Source organism: Meles meles, chromosome 17 (assembly GCF_922984935.1).
Source record: "Meles meles chromosome 17, mMelMel3.1 paternal haplotype, whole genome shotgun sequence".
Taxonomy (NCBI): domain Eukaryota; kingdom Metazoa; phylum Chordata; class Mammalia; order Carnivora; family Mustelidae; genus Meles; species Meles meles.
In genome coordinates this window covers 720,490-744,843 of record NC_060082.1, presented here as the reverse complement: position 1 = coordinate 744,843, position 24,354 = coordinate 720,490, and the positions used below count along the sequence as shown (strand labels likewise).

Sequence of the window (24,354 nt, the reverse complement as noted above, 5' to 3'; positions counted from 1 at the left end):
AAATACATAAATAATCCAAAATAAATAAATAAATCCAAGAAACTGCTATTTAAAAAAATAAATTAAAACTCAGCTAAAAAGAACGTATTTAACACGTCCTCAGTTCCTGAAATTGAAGGGCGAAATCAAGACAAGTACCAGCAAAGAAGTGGGTGGCCAGGGGCCCCGTGATGCACGTGGCAGTGGGCACAGACCTCACCACAGGCTCCAGGACCGATGCCTCTGTGCAGCGATCTCCTGAGAATTAAATCTTGGAAGCGAGGAAAGGCATGGAGAATAAAGCCTTAAAGAAAAGAGAAGAAATGTGAGCAAGCATTCCATTTGGCGGAAGGGTTGGAGGTGGGAAAAAGACCCAGCTTCAACAGTCCGGATCGACATTGGTTGAGTATCTGTTGCTTTTCAAGGACGTACAGGTGTTGAGGAGACCATGATCAAAGCACCCGGCCAATAAGGCGGTCACAGTTTGGTGGCACAGGCTTATTGCTCAGCGTGACAGGGATGGGAACAAGGTGCTACAAGGAGGGGAAGGTCACAGTGCCGGAGCTTCTGCAGGAAATGCAGCCGAAACCGAGACTTCCGAGAGGAGGAAGCTGGCAAGACAAAGGTATTTCAAAGTCCTCAACAAGAGGGCCAGGGAGCTGTGCACGGAGATGTACTTAGGACTCAGGTTTTTCTCTTGGTGGATGCGGGCTGACTGAGGAAGGCTGTGAGTGTCCTCTTAAGAAAATCTCTCCAAAGTGGTTTCTTATTTCCGGGATGACCGACCGGAGGGTCCTGTGCTTGCTTGAAGCCCTGCGCTGCTCCCCTTGGCCTCTGTCTTCTCAGCTTCCCCAGCTTTTGCTTCCAGTTTTTTTTTTTATTTTTTATTTTTAAGTAAAATATGAAATGCTTCACGAATTCGCAGGTCAGCCTTGCGCAGGGGCCATGCTCATCTTCTGTGTATCGATCCAAATTCAGTCCATGTGCTGAGAAGTGAGCTCCCCTTCAGGCTTAATTCCAGCTCGGCAGAGGTCCTTTGAGTACAACCCCTGGTGCCCAGGAGAGCGGGACCTCCCTCCCTCAGGGCTCCCTCACACAGTCCTCCCACCCCCACCAGAAAGAAAGGCAGTCAGGGAGAGAGAACGGGCCCCAAACCATGCAGGGTGATGGACAGATCTAGAAGGGTCAGCCCTGAGGCAAAATGGTGGGCAAAGTTCTGCGGGTGCACTCCCACAGTCGCTGACTCGCTGACGGTAAGGAACTTTTTCTCTTGGGAGGCACTACAATTAATGCTGCTTTCCTTTATTTACATTTTTTTTTTTTAAGATGTTATTCATTTATTTGCCAGAGAGAAAGCACAAGCGGGAGAGCAGCGGGCAGGGGGAGACGCAGGCTCCCGCTGAGCAGGAAGCCCAAGGCGGGACTCGATCCCAGGACCTCAGGATCGTGGCCTGAGCCCAAGGCAGATGCTTTACTGACTGAAACACCCAGATATCTCAAGTTACTTTACATTTAAAAACGACTTAACTTCATTTCTGCCCAGGTCTTTCCAGCAGAGTGTTCTCTGTTGCCAATCTTGGAACTGTAGCGGACATTCGACGTCTGTGGTGGATGACAGGCAGATCAATTCAGGAGCCCAAGAGGTACCTGCAAAATTTATAGATAGTGAGCAAAGCCTTTGGAGAGTTACAGGATGAGGAGATAAGAAACTCTGACTTGCTGGAATGAAATTGATAATGAAGGATGGTAAATATTCATGGAAGTTACAGAAAAGTGATGAATAAGAACCCTGTCAGTGGTCCTCCTACCTATCCCTGCCTTTCTCCCTACCCCTACCACCTCCCTACCCTTCCCCCATTTTATTGCTGTATTTCTCTCTATTTACTAATATTGTATTGATGTTATAATAAAAATTCAATTAATAAAGATTTAGTGGTTAAGTGCAAAAAAAAAAAAAAAAAAAAACGACTTAACTGTTAAAAACTATTACCAGAGTAATACCTACTCATGAAAACCAACTGGAAAACACAAATTAGCAAAACAAAGTAAAAAAGAGTCATGGTCCTACCTCCCAGAGGAAAAGACTGTTAACACTTCACATATAAATACCGAATTTATACATTAATAAGATATTTTTATTAAATAAAATAAAATGACTATTTATTTATTATTTTTTTAAAGATTTTATTTATTTATTTGACAGAGGGAGAGGTCACAAGTAGGCAGAGAGGCAGGCAGAGAGAGAGGAGGAAGCAGGCTTCCTGCAGAGCAGAGAGCCCGATGCGGGGCTCGATCCCAGGACCCTGAGATCATGACCTGAGCCGAAGGCAGCGGCTTAATCCACTGAGCCACCCAGGCGCCCCAAAATGACTTTATTTATTAAATAAACATAAAATGACCTCTACAGAGCAGCTGCCTACGCAGGTAGGTAGGCATCGTGCATCTCCAAACTCATGCGCACGCAGGTATGGCGCACACAAAACATACATAAATTACAAGTGCACGGCTGAATTTTCACAACACAAACACAGCCCGCCTCTGCTGAGCCACCCCTACCCTCCTGCCTGCGCTGAGCCTCCCCTCGTCTGCCCTTCTTCCCGGTCTCCTTCGACTTTGGGGCCCGGTTCTTTCAAAATGTCCTCCCATCTCCACCGAGGTAACTTCTTCACCTTCCTTTCTGGGAGTTCATCCTGACTGGTATCACCCTTCAAGGCCCTAACCGCTGAGAGCCCTAGACCTGGCTCGTCCGGCTGTATTACAGTTGATTTTATCCACCCGCTGTTGGCCCGTGCCCGTGAGCTCCTGAGGGTGGGACCCAGTGAGTACCAGCTGTCCTGGCAGGGGCCTGCCCCGTGTGCCAGGAGTCACCACCTCCCCAGGGCCTCGGCGGCTCCCGGGAGCATGTCAAGGGAGAGAGCCGCTCGCTGCCGCCTGGACAGGGCATCTGCTCCCTCTGAGAACACAAGCCAGTTTGGAGAAAACAGAAATCTCGACAATTCATTCTCCATAGAGCAGCCAGAGTGACTGTCCCCACCCCCCGTGTCCTGCCCTCTCCTTGCCCTGGACTCCAGGGAGGCTGACCCGCCACTTCCCAAAACTGCCGATCTTGGCCACCAGCGCCTTCTCAGCGCTGCTGTCCTGTCTCGTCGCCGGATCAGCTCGCCAACCCCGGCTACAGGCGCAGAAGCCGAAGCACACAGACTGCTAACCCCCTGGGTCCGCTCTCCCTCGGCCCTCAAGGAACGCCCACGTCCCCGGACCGGCTTCCAGTGTCGACCAAGCGGCGTCCCTCCTGCTGGCCCTTCCCCGGCCTTGCCACCGGCCCACCCCGGAAGCTTCCCGCACACCAGCGCCTCTGCCTGCGACAGTGACCCGGCCTCGCCCTCCCTGAGGAGCGCGACTCACCGCGCCCCCGGAGTGTGCGGCCTGTGCAGGCCCTCCCGGCCGGCGGCTCGCGCGGAGAGGTGCAGGAGAGGTGCGGATGGGCCGGCCGTCCCCCGACCTCCCAACCCATGCTCAGCCTGGGGAGTCTGCGGGCCTCCAGACCACCTGGGCGCATCTGCTTCCCCGGGGAATGCGGGCCCCACCACGGCCTCGTTTTACTCGCTCCTGCTTCCCTAGCACCCGAGGGTCCCACGCAGGGACCGTCCCCATCACCTCCGTCCCCGTCTAACGCCCCTGCCCCCCAGGTTTCAGCAGAACCCGGACAGGACTGCACCCTCAGCTTCGACCGGAGGGTTCTCAGTCTGAGAGCCGCGACGCCCCACACCGCGGCGGGGGAAGACAGCGCTCGCCCCTCCCTGATGACTTTGAGTTTCCTCCCTGGGGAACCTGGAGTCTGGGCAACACGGTGCCAGGGTCTCGTTGGGTTGTTTTCTCCTATTAAAACCCTTTATAAGATACGGAATTCAGTGGTGACTGCGTGCGTCAGCCGCTTAAGGATCTGAGTCTTGGTTTTGGCTCAGGTCATGACCTCCGTCCTGGATCCAGTTCTGCCCTGGGCCGAGCGTGGAGCTTGCTTATAGGATTTTCTCTTCTCTCCCTTTTCCCCTCCCCTCTTGCCCACTCTCTCTAAAAATTCAAAAAAAAAAGAAAAACCGTAAATAAATAAATACGGAATTCAGGATTTTCCAAATGGCTGCATCTCTGCGGCTTTCTTGGTTAAGGCCTGGCGTCCAGCTAGGGGAGACCCTCCTGAGAAAGCATCGGAGGGAGTCTGAGGGAGGCCGAGCGGGGCAGAGGGTCACAGACTGGGGACAGGCCCGGCACCCGCTCACTGGCCGCGCCCCGGGGCAGCCACTCCTTCCCCACTTGGAAATCGGGGGTACAGACGCCCACCTCGCCAGGTTGTCGGGGCACCCGAAAGCCCCGGCCCGGGAAGAGCCCGGGAAGTGGGAATTCTGACCGCAGCCTTTCGGGCTGCACCCGCACCCCGGACGCAAAGGGGACCGGGAGCCCCCGGTGCGCTCCCCCATGGAGACAACCGGCCCGGAGGGGCAGAACGCGTCTCCAGATGGCCCGAGCCCCACTTGGCCGAGGAAGGCCTTGCTCCGCCGCCGACCAGGGGTCCGCCGCCCGCCCCGGCAGCTCCTCTGAGCGGCCACAGCACTCCGGGCCCGCCGCAGGCTAAGCCGCGGCCCCGGGCCTCCAGGCAGTGCCCCCTAGCGAGGGCCAGGGCCACTGCGACAGGCCCCGCCGGGGTCGCTCAGGCCGGCGGAAACGCCCAGGCCCCGAGGGAAGCCCACGCGGCCCCCAGCCTCGTCCCCGCCCGCGGGGCTCACGCGGCGGAGGGTCAGCGGCCGCGACCCCGCCCCGGCATCTCCTCTCAGCCGCCCGCAGTCCTTGGGGCAGGCGCAGCGCGCACGGCCGGCCCAGAGCCTCGGCGCAGGCGGGGAAACTGAGGCTCAGAGGGGCGGTGGCGAGCCCAAGGTCACGCGGCCGGCGGGCAGCGGGGCGGGGACCAGCCTGCAGGCCCCCCCGTGGCCGCCCCCGAGCCGTCGCCCCGCCGCAGCCGCCACGAGGTCCCCACGGGCGCCGGGAGGCCCCCACGCGCGCGCAGGCTCGGGCGGGACACGCACGCCGGGGCAGGAGGCGGAGTCCGCGCGGGGAGGGGGGGGCCGCGAGCACGCGGCGCCCGGACACGTGACAGGGGAGCGCCGGCGGGGCCGACGGGAGCGCGCGCGCACGACGCACGCGCCCAGGCCCGAAAGCGCCGGCCCGAGGCCCCTGGGTCACGTGCAGAGGGCGGCGGGCGAGCGCCAGGGGGCGGGCGAGAGGGAGAGGTCACGTGAGGAAGGCCGGCGCCGCGCGGTCACGTGAGGGGCGGGGCGGGCCGCCGAAGCGGAGGGGGAGGGGCGCGCGGCTTCCGGCGGCTGGGGGCCGGCGAGCGGGGGGGCCCCGTCCCGGAGGCGGCGGCGGCGCCATCTTGGCGAAGGGGGGATCAGGAAGTGCGGACCGCGGCGGCGGCGGCGGCGGCGGCGGCGGAGCCCGAGCGGAGGCCGGAGGCTCCCGGCCCGCCGGCCCCGGAGCGGAGCGGAGCGGAGGATGCAGCAGCCGCAGCCGCAGGGGCAGCAGCAGCCGGGGCCGGGGCAGCAGCTGGGGGGCCAGGGGGCGGCGCCGGGGGCCGGGGGCGGCCCGGGGGGGGGCCCGGGGCCGGGGCCCTGCCTGAGGCGGGAGCTGAAGCTGCTCGAGTCCATCTTCCACCGCGGCCACGAGCGCTTCCGCATTGCCAGCGCCTGCCTGGACGAGCTGAGCTGCGAGTTCCTGCTGGCCGGGGCTGGAGGGGCCGGGGCGGGGGCCGCGCCCGGACCGCATCTGCCCCCGCGGGGGCCGGTGCCCGGGGATCCCGTCCGCATCCACTGCAACATCACGGTGAGGACCCCTCGGCGCGCCCGTGCGGGGCCCCTTGTCAGGGACTCGGGACCACCCCGCACAGCGTCGTGCTCCCCGAGGACCCGGGAGGCCCAGGCCCCCCGCCGCCCCGTCTCGGGCTCGGCCCCGTCCCCGCGGGCTCCACTTGCTGCGGCCGCTGGAGCTTGTGCCGTGTGCCCGGAGTCGGCCACGGACCCTTGGTGGCGAGGGGCGCCCCGACATATGGCGCCTCGATTGGCCTCTTCCGCTCACCCGCATCCCGAGGGTCGTGATCTGGGCCCTCGCGACTTGGCCTTGTCGCCTGCGAAGGCCCCTTTCTTCCCCTGCTGTCATCGCGGGGCTCCAGGCCTCTGCCCTGAGCTCAGCCGCAGGGACCTCCCTGGCCTGGAGTCCCGCACGATTCAGAGATGCCCCCTGGTCGCTCTACCTTTGACTTAGGCCGTTGCCACCTGTGGGATCCCTGCCGGGCACCTCTCAGGAAACCCCCTTTGCTCCCTGATTATGACCAAGTGGAGATCGCGGGTCGGGACTCTTTTTTTTTCCTTTGGTTCCCTTCCATTCCAGTGTAACCTCTAACTCTCCTCCTCTGGCCCGGCTGGCGGCAGCTTGCCACTCCGCTCCTGTGCCCTGGGGTATCTCCGGGTGCCCTGGGCGGTTGCCTTTCCTAGTGATGAGGTGGGAGGACCATCCTCTTGGTTCTGAGCAGTAACGGCCCCTTTTCTCCTCCCGTGCTAGGCTTGCTCATCTGGGAGACACCCTACGTGTCCCCTGCCTGTGCACCCTCAGGTGCCCCTGGAGGAGGGTCAGCGAGGGAAAACCTGGGGAGGCTTCTCGCTGCTTGGCATGGGTTGATACTGGCTGATCTTACCTGCCGCGAAAGCGTCCTCCCTGCTAGGGGCGCTAGGGAGCCAGGGGGCAGGCGGGCTGACTGCAGACCAGAGTGGTCTGGGTACCTGGGGGTGTGATTGCGACTTTCATGGTTCTTCTTTTCTATCCCTTTTCTTCCATCAAACCAGGTCAAGGTGTGTGTCAAGCCTTGGCCTGGGTTGGATGGTGCCCCACCAAAATGCGTGTCCCACCAAAACGCGTGTCCCATTTCTTTCTTCCTCTCCTTTTTTCGCACTAAAAAGTTGAGACTGAAGGACCGGGTGAAGACTTGATCATCTTTTTGTGATCGGTTTTTCTAGCATCGAGGGGTAGCGCCGTGACGGGGCTAAGTCCCCCAGTAGAAAGCGGGTAGGTTTCCCTGGCGTGGTGGAAGCCCCAGGAGCTGACTCCTCTTCCTGTATTGGACTTCAGCTCCTGGAGAGTAGGTTTGCCCCCTTCTAGCGGCCAGAGGCCATCGCCTGGCTTTGTGCTTGGAAGGAAGTTCCGTGAGGAGGTTCTCCACCAGACTCCCCGTGGCCCTGCAAGGGAGACTCAGCCTGGCCTGGGCCCCGGGCTTTGGGCAGAGGGGGCGTCTGGTCAGGCGGCGTTTGGCTCCGCGGCTCAGGAACGCTGGGAATGCTAGCAGCGAGGCTTCCTGCAGCCTACGCTGGGCGGAGAGGGTGGCAGGCTCCCAAGGGAGCGATGGGGAGAACTGGCCTTCCAGGGCGTCTGCTGGGGGTTACCCGGGTGGGGAAGAGTCTCCTGCTTCTCTCCCAGGTTCTGGAGACTCCATCTAGTTTGCGCGTCTCCTTCCCCAGCTAAAGCGAAAGTGATCTGGAACCTTCACTTTTTTCCACATTAGTGTGATTGTGATGAGGGGACCCCTTCCTGTACGGACCCCGGGACTTGGGGAGTGCCGCGGCGGAGGGCTCTGTGCGGGGGGGGGGGGGGGTGGGTGGGAGAGCCCACCTTGGCGGCACTGCGGGGAGGAGCCCCCCCCCACCGTGGGCAGCGTGGCTGCGCTGTCTCTGACGCCTGCTCCCGAGAAGAGAGAAAAGTCTTCAGGCTTTTTGGAAAGGGCCCCCTTGGGGATGACTTCTGGCCCGGGGTTGGTTGGGAGGGTGTCCGGTTGGATACCGAACTTCCGTTGGGGGCAGGAGGGGCAGAGGGACTAGAAACGTTGTGGGGGGAAGGCAGGCAAACTGTAGCCCTCCCCGGGGTCTCCCGTCCTGACCACTGCTGCTGCTCTCTCCCCTCAGGAGTCCTACCCTGCTGTGCCCCCCATCTGGTCAGTGGAGTCCGATGACCCGAACTTGGCCGCTGTCCTGGAGAGGCTGGTGGACATAAAGAAAGGGAATACTCTGGTGAGAGGCCAGGGTGCCGGGCGGGGGGCACTTTCTGGCTGGGAGGCCCCTGTTACGGAGACGCCCTGTGACGGGGACGGACCCGGAAAGGGCGCACCTGGGGGCAGACTCCCCCGGAGAGGCGCTCCCCGAAGCCGGAGGGACAGCCTTGCGCCCAGCCTGGCACGGGGCCCGTGAAGGCCCCCCACAGCCACCTGCTCCCCAGGATTCAGAGAACTAGGTACCGCGGGGGTGGGGGGGCAGTTAGGAGCTCACGCGAGCCCTGTGCGGAGCGGGAGGGGATGGGCGTGTGACCCCCCGCGGTCGCGACCCCAGCTGCTGCAGCATTTGAAGAGGATTATCTCCGACCTGTGCAAGCTCTACAACCTCCCGCAGCACCCCGACGTGGAGATGCTGGACCAGCCCCTGCCGGCGGAGCAGGTGAGCGCCCGGGGCGGCCCGCGGACAGCGCTCCCTGAGCACCTGCCCCGCGGCTCTCCCCTCCTGGCCCCTCCAGACACGTACCGGGTCGTGGCTCTCGGTGCTCCATCTCCCGGTGAGGCCCTAGTGGCCTTGCCCGTCGCGCTTACCCACGGGCAGTGTCTTCAGGTTGAGAGGAAGGGGCAGCAGGGGGTCGCCACTGGGGACCCAGGTCCCTCGCTGAGAACCGGCAGCATGGCCTGGGTCTAGAGGCGAAAGGAGGGGTTCTTAGCCCCCTGGGCTGTGCCTTCCTTTCTGACCTGGCTGGTGGAGAGGTCGGGGTGTGCGGGCAGGCACCCCAACGCCGGAGCCGGGGCTCTGACCGCTGCCCTCCGCCCGCCCCCGCAGTGCACGCAGGAGGACTTGTCTTCTGAAGATGAAGATGAGGAGATGCCTGAGGTAGGGGCGCCCCCCGGGGCGGCGGTGGGGGGGCAGCCCTTGCACTCGGCAGTCCTGAGCACCCACCTTACGGCCCTGCGGTCTGGACTGGGGAGGATAAGGACAGACTTACAGAGCCGGCGGAGCAGCCAGTGTTGTAGGAAACGGGCCCGCCCCGTCCCCTGCCCCCGCGCCTTCGAGCCACGGGGTCAGCAGGACGGCTTCAGGGCCTTGCGGTGGGACCCACGCGCGTCTGTGTCCTGCTGGGGAGCTTCGCCGTGTCTCCCTGGGCTGCGGCTTTCTCGTTCGTGGGCCGGGACCGCAGTGGCTTCCACACAGACCCGGCTGCTGTGCGTGGGGTGTACCGCGCCGTGGGCAGCAAGTGCGGAACCCCCGACCTGGTCTCCGCAGTCAGGGGCCCTCACGGGCCGTCCACGGTGGTCAGCAGCCTGAGCTTCGGGTCATAGTTCCGCTGTCGCCGTCTGGTCTGGGCGGGGGGCTGACCCCCACACAGCGCTGTGGGGACGGAGAAGTGGCCGAGCTGGGTGCGGCGCCGAGGACAGCACCCGGCAGGCGGCGGGCATTCTGGGGAGGGGAGCCGCTGGGGCGACGACAGGGGTGGGCAGTCACCACGTCCTGCTGGAGTGAGCTGCTCGCTCCGTGGCCTTGGGGCCGCAGCTTCTGCACGAGGCGGGCAGCCTGTGCGTCTCCCCACCTGCAGTGGGGTGAGGGGTGAGGGGTGAGGGGCTCGTTCCGTGGTTGACCTCACCCCCTCCCTCGTTACCGTGTCCGCAGCCCGGCCCAGCCCTCACACCGACAGGGCGGGCGGGAGACTTCTGACCCCATCTCGGCTGGAGCCGCAGCCCTGAGAACTCCCGGGAACCCTAGGGACCTGGTGAGATGTGAGCTGCGAGTCACAGCATCAGGCAGAGTCATTCTGTCGCTGCCAAGGGAGAGTTTAGGGACAGCGCGGTGGGTCCTTCTGGGGACCGAGACGGCGGAGTCTCTGCTGCCTCCCCGGGTCCTTGTGTGGTTCTGCCGCCCGGGACCCGCTGCAGCCGTGGAGGGGCGCCACGGTCCCCAGACGGATGGACGTGCTGCTGCTCCCTCACCCGTGGCTCGGGACGGGACAGGGCAGGGAGAACGGCGGCCCCTGAACAACTTGTGCCGGTTCTCCTCCTTTCTGCCGCCCGGCCCGCGCCGCTCCAGGACACGGAAGACCTGGATCACTATGAGATGAAAGAGGAGGAGCCAGCCGAGGGCAAGAAATCTGAAGACGACGGCATCGGGAAGGAGAACCTGGCCATACTGGAGAAGATCAAGAAGAACCAGAGGCAAGATTACTTAAACGTACGTGCCTTCCCCGGGAGAGGTGGGCGGGGGAGGCCTGGGCACGTCTGTGTGAGGAGCGGACGCTGCCTCCGGGCGGGCTGCGGCGGGTCCGCGCCCGGCCCCGTGTCTCCAGCGCGCGTGCTCTCCCGTGCAGGGCGCGGTGTCTGGCTCGGTGCAGGCCACTGACCGGCTCATGAAGGAGCTCAGGGATATATACCGGTCACAGAGTTTCAAAGGCGGTGAGTGCGAGTCACAGAGGGCCCCCGAGAAGTGCGGGGGCTACGGGGGCCTTTCGGGCCATGAATCTGGCGCCTCAAGTCCACGGCTTAGGTCGTGTGCGTGTCCGCCTGGGGTGGACCTGGAGCCTCGGATCTCTGTTCTGTGGGCCTGAGAGGGGGCTGCGTCCGGCCTTCTGACGGCGCCCGTCGTGTTCCCCCTTCCCAGGAAACTATGCAGTCGAACTCGTGAATGACAGTCTGTATGACTGGAACGTGAAACTCCTCAAGTGAGTGCGGCTGGGCAGCGGGCGGGCAGCGGGCGGGCAGAGCCGTGTCGGGGCTCCCAGGCAGGGCCCCGCGTCTGAGCCCACACTCCTTGCTGCCCAGAGTCGACCAGGACAGCGCTTTGCACAACGATCTCCAGATCCTCAAAGAGAAGGAGGGAGCGGACTTCATTCTCCTCAACTTTTCCTTCAAAGTAAGACTTCCCTTGGCGGCCCCTCCATCGGCCGGGCAGGCCCGGGGGCAGGCCGCCCCCTGACAGCGTCTCTGTCTCCCTCTCAGGATAACTTCCCCTTCGACCCGCCGTTTGTCAGGGTTGTGTCTCCCGTCCTCTCCGGAGGGTGAGTGGCTCGGCGGGGGCGTGGGGCTGTGGCCGGCCGCGGGGCTGTGGCCGGCCGCAGCCGCCTGACGGGTCCTCGTCCGCAGGTACGTTCTGGGCGGAGGCGCCATCTGCATGGAGCTCCTCACCAAGCAGGTGAGCCGGGACCCCGCCGGGCCGGACCTGCACCCGCCGGTGCCTCTGGAAACGCCTCCTGACACCCCCCCACCCCCCACCCCCGTCCCCAGGGCTGGAGCAGCGCCTACTCCATCGAGTCGGTGATCATGCAGATCAGCGCCACGCTGGTGAAGGGAAAGGCGCGCGTGCAGTTCGGAGCCAACAAGGTGAGGAGCCGGGCCGCGGGGGCCGCTCGCACGGGGCGGGACCGCGGGGTGAGGCCTCTGGCTGGCGCCCTGCCGAGCAGGCCCCGGAGCAGGGCGCGCCGGGGTCCGCCGAGCGGCAGGCCCGGGGCTGGGGTCTGTGGCCCGCTGCGCTGATGGTGGCCGCCTGTCCCAGTCCCAGTACAGCCTGACGAGAGCACAGCAGTCCTACAAGTCCCTGGTGCAGATCCACGAGAAGAACGGTGAGCCGCGGCCAGGGCCCCGGGTCGTCACCCCCTGCCAGAGAGCAAGAACCCCGGCCTGGGCTCCTGCGCCTTTGCTCCCTGTGAGCCCCGCCCGGCCCTCCGGACACGGGCTGGCGGTGCTGACTTCACTCCCTCCGTTCCCAGAGGAGCAGCGCCTGCCGGTCCTTGGCGGGGCTCGGTGCTGCCCTCCGCCGGACCGCCTTTCCAGAAAGCTCGTGGCGGCGCGGTGTCCTCACGGCATGGGTTCCCAGTGTGGGGACTGGGAACCCTTGCTGGGATCTTCTCACCCATGGCCCTGGAGGTGCCCTCGGGGACCGGGCTGGGAGGGCAGGCTCGGGCCTACGCCTGGTGACTGTCCCGTGGCTCTTCTCTGCAGGCTGGTACACACCCCCCAAGGAAGATGGCTAAACCCGGAGAAGCGCCCCCCCCTCGTCCCCAGGCGCCACTGGACCAATTCCCTTGAATGCTGTATCCGGATCTCACGCCGCCTCTGTGGTTCCCTCCCTCGTTTTTCCTGGACGCGGCAGCTCTGCCCTGACGCGGGACAGTGAGGGCTATTCCCGGCGCTAAGGAAAACACACAGACCTGTTCCCAGTACTCGACCGACGGACAGACCAACGACCACCTGGCCGGAACCCCTGCTAGCAGGCATTCTTCTAAGAGACTTTCGAGCCGCCTCCTCTTGCTGGAAACTCAGCCGTGCTCCAGACTAGAGCCTCCTCGCCTATGCTATGGATTTTTAATTTATTTTCTCTTATTTCATGTACACTGCTTTTTTTGGTTACAGTGTATGATGGATGTGTATGAAAAAAATGTATCTTTGGGAAAACAATTACAGTTTGTTAATTTGAAGATGCTGGTCTTGACTCATCTTTCTTTTTCTTCCACCTCCCGCCCCCCCAACACCCCCCCCCCGCCCCCCCGCTGTCTGGGCAGTGGGGGAGGGGCAGGGCCGGCGGCTGAGGAGAGGCTGCAGTTCGCTGCGGAGGCTTGCCTGGCTCGCCCCCAGGTTTCTCCCGGAGGCCCCCCAGGAGCGACCGGCACTTGTCCCCTCGGAACGCAGAGCCTGCCCGCTGAGCCACGACGGCAGGCTGCGCTGACGCTGATGCTCACGACGACCTTTCCTACTAGTCAATGTTCCCAAATTTCTGAGAGAAGGAAAGAGGACGGAGTCTGGCGAGGCCGCTTCAGAGAACTGCTGCAGAATGGGGGGGGGGGTGCTCCCGGCTCCCCTGCCTCGGCGGGCCTGCCCCGGCCCAGAGTGACGGCTCGGACCTCTCGCCCCGTCAGGCTCACACGGGAAGGTGGGCGGAGCTCCGAAGCAGGTTGTCTGGCCGGAGAACTGGGGGTGCTTTGAAGCTGCTGGCCTGAGGTGGGTCCTGCCGGGGAGGTTAGCTTCCAGGGGCTCATTCCGGGCCCCCGGGGCCTCACCCCGGCTCTGGGAACTGCTGGTCAGGGGTGGGGGTGGGGGTGTGGGGACGTCGTGCGGTGCTGTGCGGACCTGCGGGGGACGCCGCCTGCCACCCAGCCCGTGAGCCTGCCCCTGGGCCGTCTGCCCGCAGGCTGGGGGGTGGGCCGGGCAAGGCCGGCGACGGCTGGCGTGGGGGACCCCGGGCTGAGGCTCACGGGCCTGCGGGACGCCAACACTGTCCTGTTCTGTCGGAGACCCTGGCCATGCCCCCCCGCCTCCGGTTCCCTTGGGAACCCTCAGTGTCGCTGCTCCGGGCGCAGGGAGAGGCTGCCGGCTCTGCACACACCCACCTGCCGCAGGTGCTCAGGCCCAGGGAGGCCGAGATCAGGAGGGGCCCCCGGGGAGACACTCCACAGAGCTGGAATCTGGGTCTCGGGGCCTCTGTGGCGTTGTTCTGAACTTACACCAGCCCTGGCTGGGATGTCGTCGGTGTTTTTAGTGTCCTGTGTCCTGTGAGCTATTCTCTGTACAGTGTCTTTTGTAATGTATTTTCTCATCTACCAAAGGATGAAACAAATAAAATTATTTAAATAGTTTGGCTCTGATACAATTTTTTTTTTAGATTTATTTATTTAACTCATCACACCCCACAAGGGGCTCGAGCTCACGGCCCTGAGACCCAGCGTCACACCCTCCAGCAACAGAGCCAGCCGGCCGCCCCCTGACGACAACTGAAGGACCAGCGGGGTCCGCGTCCCCTGGCGTGAAGGGAGGCACGGCTCCGGGAGCACCGATGGGGAGAGAACCCTCCACCTCTCCCATCAGACCTAACCCTCCCCTCCACGATGGCCTGCGTGAAGGGTCGTAACAACGTTCCTGACGCCCTGAATCAATGTTCTCTCCACTAGGAAGACAAGGAGAGATGAACCGTGCTCCTCAGGTCGCCGCACGACGCCTCAAGGCGGGGCTCACGGGGGGCGGCAGCTTCCGACCCACCACAGCGGGTCTGGAGGAGGGGCTGGGGGGCGGCTAACAGGGAGCAACACCCCAACCCCTGAAACCTGCCATCGTTCACTCACCGAGGTGACAACTTGTTCAAGGCTCCGGATTCTCACCTGGAAGGCCAGGAAAACCAAACGTGGGCCCCTCCGTTCTCCGGAGTCTCAGGGCAACTTCTTGTCGTGCTCTGGGGGTGCCCGGAAGAGACGTGGGGAGGACCCGCAGGCTAGCTCCGGCTCCCGCCTCGTGGAAGCTTCCCGGGTGTGGCGCGGCATTCAGGCTGAGCCGGGAACTGAGACCCAGGGAGACGGCTCCTGAGAGGTGAGCGGGGGTCAAGGCCGAATGGGGGTCAAAGCCCCTGGCACTGGTGGCCTCACCCCAAGGCCTCAGGAGCCACTGTGCTCAGGGACAGGGGACACAGAATGGGAAGGAGAAGGGGCGTGCTGACCGTCCGGAAGAGAGAGCATCTCAGTGGGAAGGAAGCCCCGCCCCCACACCCCCTCCCCCCTCCCCATGACCTCAGCTTGTCTCTGGGGACGCCAGGTCAAGGTGTGCCCTTGGGCCCAGGTGACCTGCCCCAGAGCGCCCAGGGCCGGATGGACCTACGACCTTAGATTCGGGCAGTTACCTCCAAGCTCCAAACACCCGTATGGGGGCGGGGCGGTGTAACCCAGCCCCAAGTGTCTGCACAGCACAGCAGGAAAGCTGGGTGGCCTGAGGTGAGGCCGCGGGAGAGAGGGGGGCAGCGCGGACCCGCGAGTCTGTGCCGGTTCCCCGGGCGGGCTGACCCCAGACGTCCGTGCCGCGGGCGTGGAAGGCAGAAGAGCCGATCAAAGGAGGCCTCACTCTCGCGCCTGCAGTCCTGGCGGGGATCTGGGACCTGGACTGTGCTCACTCAGCTCCGAGCCCTTGCTGGAGGGCCCAGGCTGGAAAGCAGAGAGGCCGGGAGCGAGCTTCTCCTCCTGAGAGGCTCCCCGCGGGGAGCGGGGCCAGACACCCTGCTCCGAGGCCTTCCCTTGCTCGGTCCCGCCGCGGGGCCCCCAGTGCAGGGCCGCTTGAATGCATGGAACCGGCCCCACAGAGTCGGCCCTCAGGCCCGTCCCCAGCTGTAAGCTCCTGTCACTTTTCTGCACCTCGCCGTCCTCCTCCCTGAGGGGGGAAATTGTCAGTCCGCCTGACCTCTTAGAGCCCCTCAATATCCACACCAGAGCTGAGCGCCCCTGGCCTGGGGCAGGCACCCCGGCCCCTCGGCCTGTCTGGGAGCTGCTGTTCAGGGCCTGGGGCTCGTCCATGCGCCCCCCCCCCCCCGCCCCCCGCCGAAGCAGTCAGGCTCCTGGCAGGAGTTCCTGGGTCCTGGCCGGCCCCTGGCACTCCCCATGCTAGGCCGCCGGGCCCTCTGCGTGCAGTGACCCAAGATGACCTCTGGGGGGCACCCAGCCGCCGGGGCCCTGGCCCTCACCTTTGTGCTTTGGGGAGGGGCCTTTCCCTCTTCCTGTGCGCCTCGCCCTGCCCTCCTCACACCGCGGAGCACAGGAGGGGCCGCGGCCCGACGGGTGTTCGAATCTGAAGAAGCAGCTGGTCAGGAGAGCCCACGTCCATCAGTGGTTTCCAGATCCTGGTTTTCTTCCATAATGGATTCCTTTCCCAGGGAAACGGAGCAAAACTCAACGTACGTGACACAGGAAAGCGGAGCGGCTCTGGCAGAAAGGGGGGGGGCTGCGCTCCCCGCTCTCCCACCGACCGCAGACTTCGGGCAGCACCTGAGGGCCCCGGGCACGAAGCAAATACGCAAGGGGCAGCTCCAAAAACTGGGGGAGAGAAGAGACACTGCGAGGCACCCTGAGCTCTCTGCTGCCCCCGACTTCCCCTGCTGCCCCTCGGCTGTCCCTGCTGCCCCCTGCTGTCCTCTGCTGCCCCCTGCTGTCCTCTGCTGTCTCTCAGCTGCCCCTGCTGTCCCTTAGCTGTCCCCTGCTGCCCTCTGCTGTCTCCTGCTGCCCCTCGCTGCCCCTCTGCCATCCCCTGGCTGTCCTGCTGGAGCCCAAGTCTCAGAAGAGTGGAGGTTCACCCCCTTTCCCCAGCACGGTAGGCTGAGTCGGGGGCGGGGGGTGTTGGCTCCGAAGTCGTCCGTCCAGCCTGCACAGGAACCGCGCAGGGAGGGGAGTCCACCAACCAAAGTCGCTGAGAATGACCACAGGCATCCACCCGGTCCAGTACCCAGCACCTGGCCAAGGGAGGGAGGGAGGAGAGGACGGTGTTGCCCCCGGCGTGGTCACAGCACCCTCAACGTGAGGGCTGGAAGGCAGGGCCTGGCCGAGCAGCTTCTCCCTTCCTAGAGCACTAAGCAGCGGGACCTTGAGAGAGTACGCTGCGGAGAACGCAGAGTTGGAAGGAGGGAGCAGAGAGGAGCGGTTCTGAGTCCAGGCCACATGCCCAGGCCCCAGCCCTGCCAGGCAAGCACCTGTCCCAGGCCGGCCGTCATCCCCCGACGGCACCCTGCGGCAGGGTCGGCCAGGTAGGGCTACACGGTGCCCCCAGAGCCCCGTGCAGAGTCTGCGGGGGGCACAAAGGCCACGGGCCTCACCCTCTGCACCATATCCCACGTCCGTCCATCTCTGGAGGCCGCCCAGAGCTGGTGCTGCAGATCTGCCCCACGGAACCCAGCCCAGGCCACAGCCGGGAACTGACCCCCATCGTCACCAGGCTCACCCAGGAAGGCCCCATGAGAAGACCCCGAGCCCATGCTTCAGTGGTGTGAGCCCAGAAGGGCCCTGGGGGACAGTGCTGGACGCGAGCAGCCCCATGTCCCCGCCAACACTGCGGGTGGCGACCAGCTCAGGGCTCGGAAGCATCAGGAGCAGCACGAGGAAGGAGCAGGCAATGGAGAGGGGGTCGGACGCAGCAGGACAGTCACTGGGAGCAGGAGGTCCAGGCCCCAGCCCCGGCAGATAGAGGGACAAGGGTCCTTGGTGACCGCCATGCTGAGGGCACAGGGCCGGGAGGGTGGGAAGGGGCGCACCGGGCAGAAACGAGACACGGGGACTCTGAGCCGGCCACCTCGACCTGTGGGCTCCCGCAGGAGGCAGGTGTGCATGTTCCATGACCCAGGACACAGGTCCCAGCCCCAGTCACTGCCCCCAGGGCTAAAAGCACCTGCCAAATCTCCCCTGGGTCTCTGTCCCGGGGGCGTCCCAGGCCAGACTTAACCTGTTAAGTCTCCGTGCATCCCAGCCTCACAGCACGGGTCTGACCACTTGCCTGGGACTGAGCCACATGTGCTGTGGCCTTTGTCCTGCTGTCCTCGCTGCACCTCTGAGAACCTCATCCACGGGAACCACGCAGAAGGCTGTCCTCCACGTCGCGGGCTCCCCGAAGTCACGGGAGTGTTAGGAGTGAGCCGTGTGCAAGCTGGAGGGCAGACACGGGAGTCCTGGAGGCGCCTGGGCCATCGTGTGACTGCCACACCCCTGCCCCCGCCAGGCTCTGGCCCTGCCCTCCGCGGCAGGAGAGCGCAAGTGGTGAAACGGGCCCTTCCGAGTGGCGGCCTGCAGACCCCGCTGCGCGCAGACGCTCGGCGGGGCGGGTTTCCTGTGATGGAGAAAGCCTCCTAGAGGACAGACCCGCCCTACACGGAGGGGTCAGTGTGGCACCAGCCGGCAGGGTGCTGGGCCAGGGAGAGCGGGAACTGGAAAGACGTGTCCTGGGAGCAGGGGCAGCTCAGAATCTCACTGGTGGTCTGGGGAGCCCTTGACCAAAAGCTTTCTCCAAAACCTAGAGCAAGAAGACGCGGCGCTCGGCAGGGGTGCTTCATTGGTGTGGACGTGGCCTCGCTCCGGGTAGCTCTGGAGATGGCACCGGCAGCACCCCGCGGGGCGAGGGCTGAGCTCCCCCGGGGGCTCCACTCCCACATCCCCGTTCTTGTCAGTGTCCTGAGCCAACCCAAGAAAGGGCATCCAGAAATGGGGAGGTGGGGAGGGCAGCCGCTGCCAGGGGCCCCCCGGGACCGGCAGCCACGTTAGTCCAGGAATGCTTGGCCTGGGAGGCGCGCCGGCCCCTCAGAGGGAGGAAGAGGGCCGATGGCCATGCTGGAGGCCAGGCTGGAGCCCTGCCACTCACGACGGCGCCCCTGGCCTCCCGCGAGCCATGCGGCTTCTCCACTGCTCTGGACCGAAAATCCGCAAATCCACCTGCCGCCTCCACCACCACGATCCCGCCACGAAGCCCTAGACGCTTACTCTCCTTCTCCCCCAGTGGACACTCCCCACCTGGTCCTCTCCTCGAACCCACCGCACGCCGGACCTGCAGTGCAGTCCGCACCTGCAGCCCCGCATTGCAGGGACCCAGCCCCAGCCGTCTCTGGGCCACACCGGAGCGTGTCCGCCAGGGGGCAGCTCCCTCCAGCTGCACAAACAGCACCACGACCCACCTGCTGGCTGAGGCCACCGTCCTCTCCCCTCCAGCTCCGTGCATCGCAGCCGCCGGCAAGCCAGCCAGGGGCTCTCGCGCTTCTCTCTGCCCAGCCCATGCCCCCACTACCAGCCGGCGCCCTCCCCAGCCGGGGCCGGGCAACAGCATCCAGACACTTCCCTGCTGCCCCAGAACCTCCACGGGCCCCCACCGCGTCCCCCCACAGACACACCAAACTCAGGTCCCGCTGCTCCCCGGATTGACACCCTCCGAGCATCCCCACCGTGCTTACACATAAAACCCAGTCTCCGCTGGGATCACCAAGGCCCCCGTGATCGGATCCTCCTTCCACAGACGTCCTCTGTGTCCGCCCTCCCCTGCCGCTGCTGCGCCCCACTCTGGGGCCTCTGTAGGTGCTCCACCTGTCTGGAATGTTCTGGAATGTTCTTCCCCTGCTCCCCACAGGGCTGACTCTGACCTACTGTCCAGACCTCCACAGAGATGCCTCTTCTCACACATGCTGTCCCACGAGTGGTCTACAGAAGTGACCCCTCCCCATCGTCTTAACTCTGCCTAACGCTACCCGACATTTTCTCACTTATTTACTGGTTCACCGCGTGGCTCTTCCCACGAGAGCACAAGCATCTCGCGACTAGGAGTCCTGTCCTCTGACAGTTACCTTGATCGCTGAGGGCGCCCCACGGGCCGGACTCTGTGTGGGGCTCCGCGGACACAGAGCGCAGGGAGGGCGAAGGCATGACCTGGGCAAGTTCTCCGTCCTCCGAGCCGGGCTTCCTCTGCCACAGCGGAAACCCCCGCCCCCGGCCGGAGCTGCTGTGCGGATGGAGCTGGCTGGCGTCTGGCTGGCGTCTGTGCGGGACGGGACAGCCGTAGACGCTTTACACGTGGAGGCGGGCTGTGGGGTCAGTCCTGGTCCGAGAGCCGACGGGCTCCCTCAGGCTGGGGGCAGGCCGGGGGACTCACCGATGCTCACCCGCTGCTGTCCCCAAACGCGTCCCGGCAGCGAAGCCGGCGGGGCAGGGCTGGCAGGGGGAGGCGTCCACGCCCGCCGAGCGCCGCCGCCCGCCAGCGAGCCCCAGAGCCAGTCCGGCGCCCGCCCACTCGGAGCCTCGACGGCCCACAGCGGCCGCCTCCGGCCAAGAACATTCATCTCCTACGACCGCTCCAGACACCGGCCTCGGAACCCCTTCACAGCCGTGATTCCGAGCTAGAAATTATTAACTCAGAAACACGTAAATCCAGTTTGGGTCTAATTATTATTCCCTAATGGCTTAAGAGATAAATATAACAATCCCATTTTGACAGTTTGTGAAATTAAGTTTCAGAAGAAAGTCAACATATAATCATCCAAGCAGCAAGCACACGGACCCGAACAAGACCCAGAACTCGGGGGCTCTCCTCACACGAGGTGGCCCCGGGAGCCGCCGACACCGGGACGCCCCCTCACCGGCTGCCGCCCTGGCCCGCTTGGATTCCGTTCTGCCGCCGCGACGCCCAGGGACGCTCGGGCCCCGGGCTCCCGACAGCCGCCCACAGCCTCTTGACCGGTCCAGTGTTCGGAGGGACAGCCCTGCCCCAGAGACGCTGGGGAGTCTGAACCGTGCGGGAGAAGACGCGGGACAGCAAGGTCAGGGCCAGAAGGCTCTAGGGTGGCGGGGGGTCCGCCCCATCCTGACACAGCCCAGGGACAGACCCTCCCGTCAGCACAGCCGAAGGTGACGCCAAGCAGGGCGGCCCCCCCGCAGCCTCCAAGTCCCCGGACCACCAGGCCCGCGGCAGCGCTGCCCACTTGACAGGCCCATCTGCCCTCGGGGACAGCACGCGAGGCCGCCTGCCCGGCACATCCCTGGGGGTTTCCTATTTCCAACGGCGACCCTCCACCTCTCTCTCTCCCTGTCAGCCAAGGAAGGGCCCCGCATGCGCGAGATGCCAGACACAGGCCTCACTCGTCCCCGGGAAGACCCCCACTTTGTCACTCTGCACGTGTGCGTCCCAGACATGGCGAGGCACACGCTGTCACAGGCGCAGCACGACGTCGGGGGACCACAGGGTGACGGAGAAACTCAAGGCAGAGAGAGGGAACCGGGGGTGCCCCGGGGGGCAGGGGGGCGACAGCGGACACAGACCTGCATGACCAGAGCAGGCAAACCCCGCAGACACGGGGAAGAGCCCGCCGTCGGGGTCACGGGGCTTCCTGCTTCCGCGTCGTCCCAACTCCATTCTGCGGGGCGGCTTCGAATCAGGGTGGGCCCTGAGTCCGCGGTGGCACACCCCCGGGCCAGAACATCCCCCAGAATCCGCCCGGGGCCACGGAGGGGGGCAGCCGGCCGGGCGGCGGACACACAGCCTTCTGCGCGGCTGAAACCGTCCGGGCGTGGCTGGTGATCACGTCCCTGCGGCGGTGGTTCCGTGTCCTCCACGCAGAGCAAACTTCAGGCGACACACCGGCCTCGCGTGCTCGGTGCTGCCGGGCGCTGGTGTCATCCGTGGGCTGGCGGGATCCGGGGCCTGTCCCTGCCAGACCTTCCAGCGTTGTGGGGACTACGGGAAAGCCTGCTGCCGCCGAGTCTCTGCCTGTCATGAAACTAAGAAAGTTGTAATGTTTATAAAGTTGTCCTTATGGTTATTTTTTCTTTAAGACTTTATTTATTTATTTATTTGAGAGAGAGAGCGAGCAGGAGCAGGTGGGCGGGGCAGAGGGGAAGCAGGCTCCCCACTGAGCAGGGACCCCGAACACGGGCTCCATCCCAGGACCCCGGGATCATGACCTGAGCCGACGGCGGACGCCCAGCCAACTGAGGCACCCAGGCAGCCTGATCATTTTTATCCTTGTGCAGACTTCGCCAGGAACTGCTTTTCTCCTTCCTCGCCCGCTTGGGTTTCCCGCGGTCTCCGGCAGCACGTCCCCGATCCGTGCACTTTTCCCTGTGCAGACACCACCCCGGGTCCCACCCCAGCCTGCTCTGCCCTGCACTGGGCGCCGCCTGGGCGCTCCACACGGCGCCGGCCGCCGGCACGTGCCGGCCCCTCCTGCTCTCTGAGCCTCCTTGTTCATGTTATCGGACACGACCCTCCATCGCTTTTTGAGAACAAGTATGTGGATCACACATCCTTTGAGACCTTTCGGAGCAAGTCCTAAGTTTACCTTTATTTAATTTTAGTGCATTAAGAACAGATTTGGGTTTGCACATTAGGTCGGGCAAAATTCAGTGACATGCCCCAATCCTGTGCCCATTCGTGTGGATTCTCTGAGGCTATAGCCAACATTGTACGGTCTCTCCATACCGTGCCTTGGCATAGCTTTTCTTTCTTTTTTTTTTTTTTTTAATTTTATTTTATTTAACAGAGAGAGATCACAAGTAGGCAGAGAGGCAGGCAGAGAGAGAGGAGGAAGCAGGCTCCCTGTGGAGCAGAGAGCCCGACGTGGGGCTCGATCTCAGGACCCTGAGCTCATGACCTGAGCCGAAGGCAGCAGCTTAATCCACTGAGCCACCCAGGCGCCCCTTGGCATAGCTTTTCATTTTACCACTTATTTCCTTGGGTACTTGCCGGCTGCTTTCAGTCTGAAAACTCCAACCCTTCCCTTTGAGACTCTGGTCCTCGCCTGGTACTTCCTCCCCCGTGCTGACCCGCACGCCCCCCGCTGTGCACGCTGCCCACGGAAGCTGACCCTTTCGTTTCACTTTTCTCTTCTCTACAATTCTACTACAAAAATATTTCAATTGATAACAACCTTTCCCCCCAAAATCAATAATAAAACTTCACAAAATTGTCAAAAAACCACCGTCTTAGGATTCTGGAGGTTGACCGGAAGCAAACAGCGCCTCGCGACCCCTCGGTGAGAAGCACTAGGTCCGAATGTTTCAGCCTGGAACCTTCGGCTGACAGCCCCGCCAGGTGAGCAAAGCCCTGCAAACCAGCAGCTTTGGGGAAGAGGGTGGAGAAACCTCACGAGCCGTGGTGTGGTCAGAACTAGGCTGTCCCTCGGAGGCCAGCAGAGGGGCCGGCTTGGCTGCCTGCGGACGTGCCTGCAGCTCTCACGCCTCCTGCTCTAAGAGACGCCTGTTCCCAGCTCCTACCCAACCTTCCCTCAGGTTGTTTCCTCTTCTCACCGATTTTCAGGAGCTTTTATGTTGCTTTGCTTTTCTTTTTCCTTGTTTTTAAAACACATTCTAGATCTTAATCCAGAGGCCAAAATATGTTTTGGTAAAGAATGAGAATAAATATTTGAGGCTTTGCAAATATACGGTCTCTACTTCCTGACTCAGCTCTGCTACGATCAGCAGAGGAGACAGTGTGTAAATGGGTGAGGCTGTTTTCCAATAAAACTTTATTTGTAGACATTGAAATATGAATTTCATATAATTTTCATGTGTCATAAAACAATATTCTTTTGAAAAAATTTCCCCTAACCATTAATGTAAAAACCATTCTTAGAACTTCTACTCTGGGAAGATGGTATAAATGGACCGTTTTCCATTCCTTCTGCTAAAAACCTGTTTATTAAATATAAATCAGGGGTGCCTGGGTGTCTCAGTGGGTTATGCCTCTGCCTTTGGCTCGGGTCGTGATCTCGGGGTCCTGGGATGGAGCCCCGCATTGGGCGCTCTGCTCAGCGGGGAACCTGCTTTCCCCTCGCTCTCACTGCCTGCCTCTCTGCCTACTTGTGATCTCTGTCTATCAAATAAATAAAATCGTTAATAAATAAATAAATATAAATCAAACATAAGACAACTGTGACCTTGCAATCAAGGGACAACATGGTGATGAATTCTGTCGGTTTTCATCTCGCCTCCTATATCCTAGACTTAGAATCGAAAAACCCACAAGCACCAACAGGCACAGGCCAAAAAAAGCCCCAACAAAACTCTGTTCTCTCCAGCTAAAGGACTGGAAATGGGGAAAGCTCACATGGCAGAAACTTTTCATTTATTTATTTATCTATCTATCTATCTATTTATTTATTATGGTGGGGGAGGGGCAGAGGAGGAAGGAGACGACCCAAGCCGACTCCTCACTGGGGGTGGAACCCAATATGGGCTCGATCCCATGACTCTGAGGTCATGACCTGAGACAAAATCAAGTGTCAGATGCTTAACCGACTTGAGTCACCCAGATGCCCCCGACATTTTAAAGCAGCCATGATAAAATAATTGAACAAACAATTACAAATACTCTTTAAACAAATGAAAAAATAAAAATCATCAGGAAAGAAACAGAAAGTCTCAGCAAAACAAAGATATAAAAAAGTGGGGAAATTAGAATTTAAAAATACAATAACTGATATTTTTAAAAAGTACATAAACTCAACAATAGATTTGAGGGGACAGGAAATAACCAGTGACTAGAAGAGAGAACAGCAGAATTATATAATCTGAGCAGCAGAAAGATTTTTAAAACCTACACATTCAGAAAGCTGTGGGAACCCAGAGCAGCATAAATTCAAAGAAATCCATGCCAAGACACATCGTCATTAAACTTCTGAAATCCAAGGACCAAGAAAATATCTTGAAAGTGCACAGAGAAAAATGACACCCTATATAAGAAAGATTATTTGAATGACGGTGGATTTCTCATCAGAAACCATGGAGGCCAAAAGAAAGTGGCGCACTATTTCTCAAATGCTAAAAGAAAAGATTTGTATACCTAGTAAAAATATCCTTCAGGAATGAAGGGCAAATTAAGGCATTCTCAAATGAAAGAAAACTAAGAATTCTTCACCAGCAGACCTACCCTAAAGAAAAAGGACAAAGGAAGTTCTCTAAACAAAGAGGAAATGATAAAAGAAGGAACCTTGAAACATCAGGAAATAAGAAAGAACATGGTAGGTTCCTTCCTTTGAGTTTTCTGAATTATATTTGACA

General features: G+C 61.8%; 1 protein-coding gene and 1 non-coding gene across 2 annotated transcripts; one reads left to right on the top strand and one right to left on the bottom strand.

The window, feature by feature from the left end:
- Positions 1–874: 874 nt before the first annotated feature.
- Positions 875–980, bottom strand: LOC123928524. The gene has a single exon (XR_006815737.1). It is a non-coding gene; the product is annotated as a U6 spliceosomal RNA (small nuclear RNA).
- Positions 981–5,340: 4,360 nt separating this feature from the next.
- UBE2Q1 (ubiquitin conjugating enzyme E2 Q1) lies at positions 5,341–12,507 on the top strand. Its single transcript, XM_045982248.1, has 13 exons — positions 5,341–5,850; positions 7,977–8,081; positions 8,397–8,501; positions 8,889–8,939; positions 10,128–10,268; positions 10,405–10,489; positions 10,695–10,755; positions 10,856–10,946; positions 11,033–11,091; positions 11,177–11,225; positions 11,318–11,413; positions 11,586–11,652; positions 12,032–12,507. The coding sequence occupies exons 1-13, from the start codon at positions 5,524–5,526 to the stop codon at positions 12,061–12,063; spliced, it is 1,269 nt and encodes a 422-aa protein (XP_045838204.1). The 5' UTR covers positions 5,341–5,523; the 3' UTR covers positions 12,064–12,507.
- Positions 12,508–24,354: the final 11,847 nt, after the last annotated feature.

Excerpts from the sequence above, each read along its gene's own strand:
- UBE2Q1 (XM_045982248.1), top strand. The coding sequence starts at position 5,524 with ATGCAGCAGCCGCAGCCGCAGGGGCAGCAGCAGCCGGGGCCGGGGCAG. Across the intron at positions 11,226-11,317 it reads TGGAGCTCCTCACCAAGCAG|GGCTGGAGCAGCGCCTACTC; the intron begins GTGAGCCGGGAC and ends CCCCGTCCCCAG. Across the intron at positions 11,414-11,585 it reads TGCAGTTCGGAGCCAACAAG|TCCCAGTACAGCCTGACGAG; the intron begins GTGAGGAGCCGG and ends CGCCTGTCCCAG.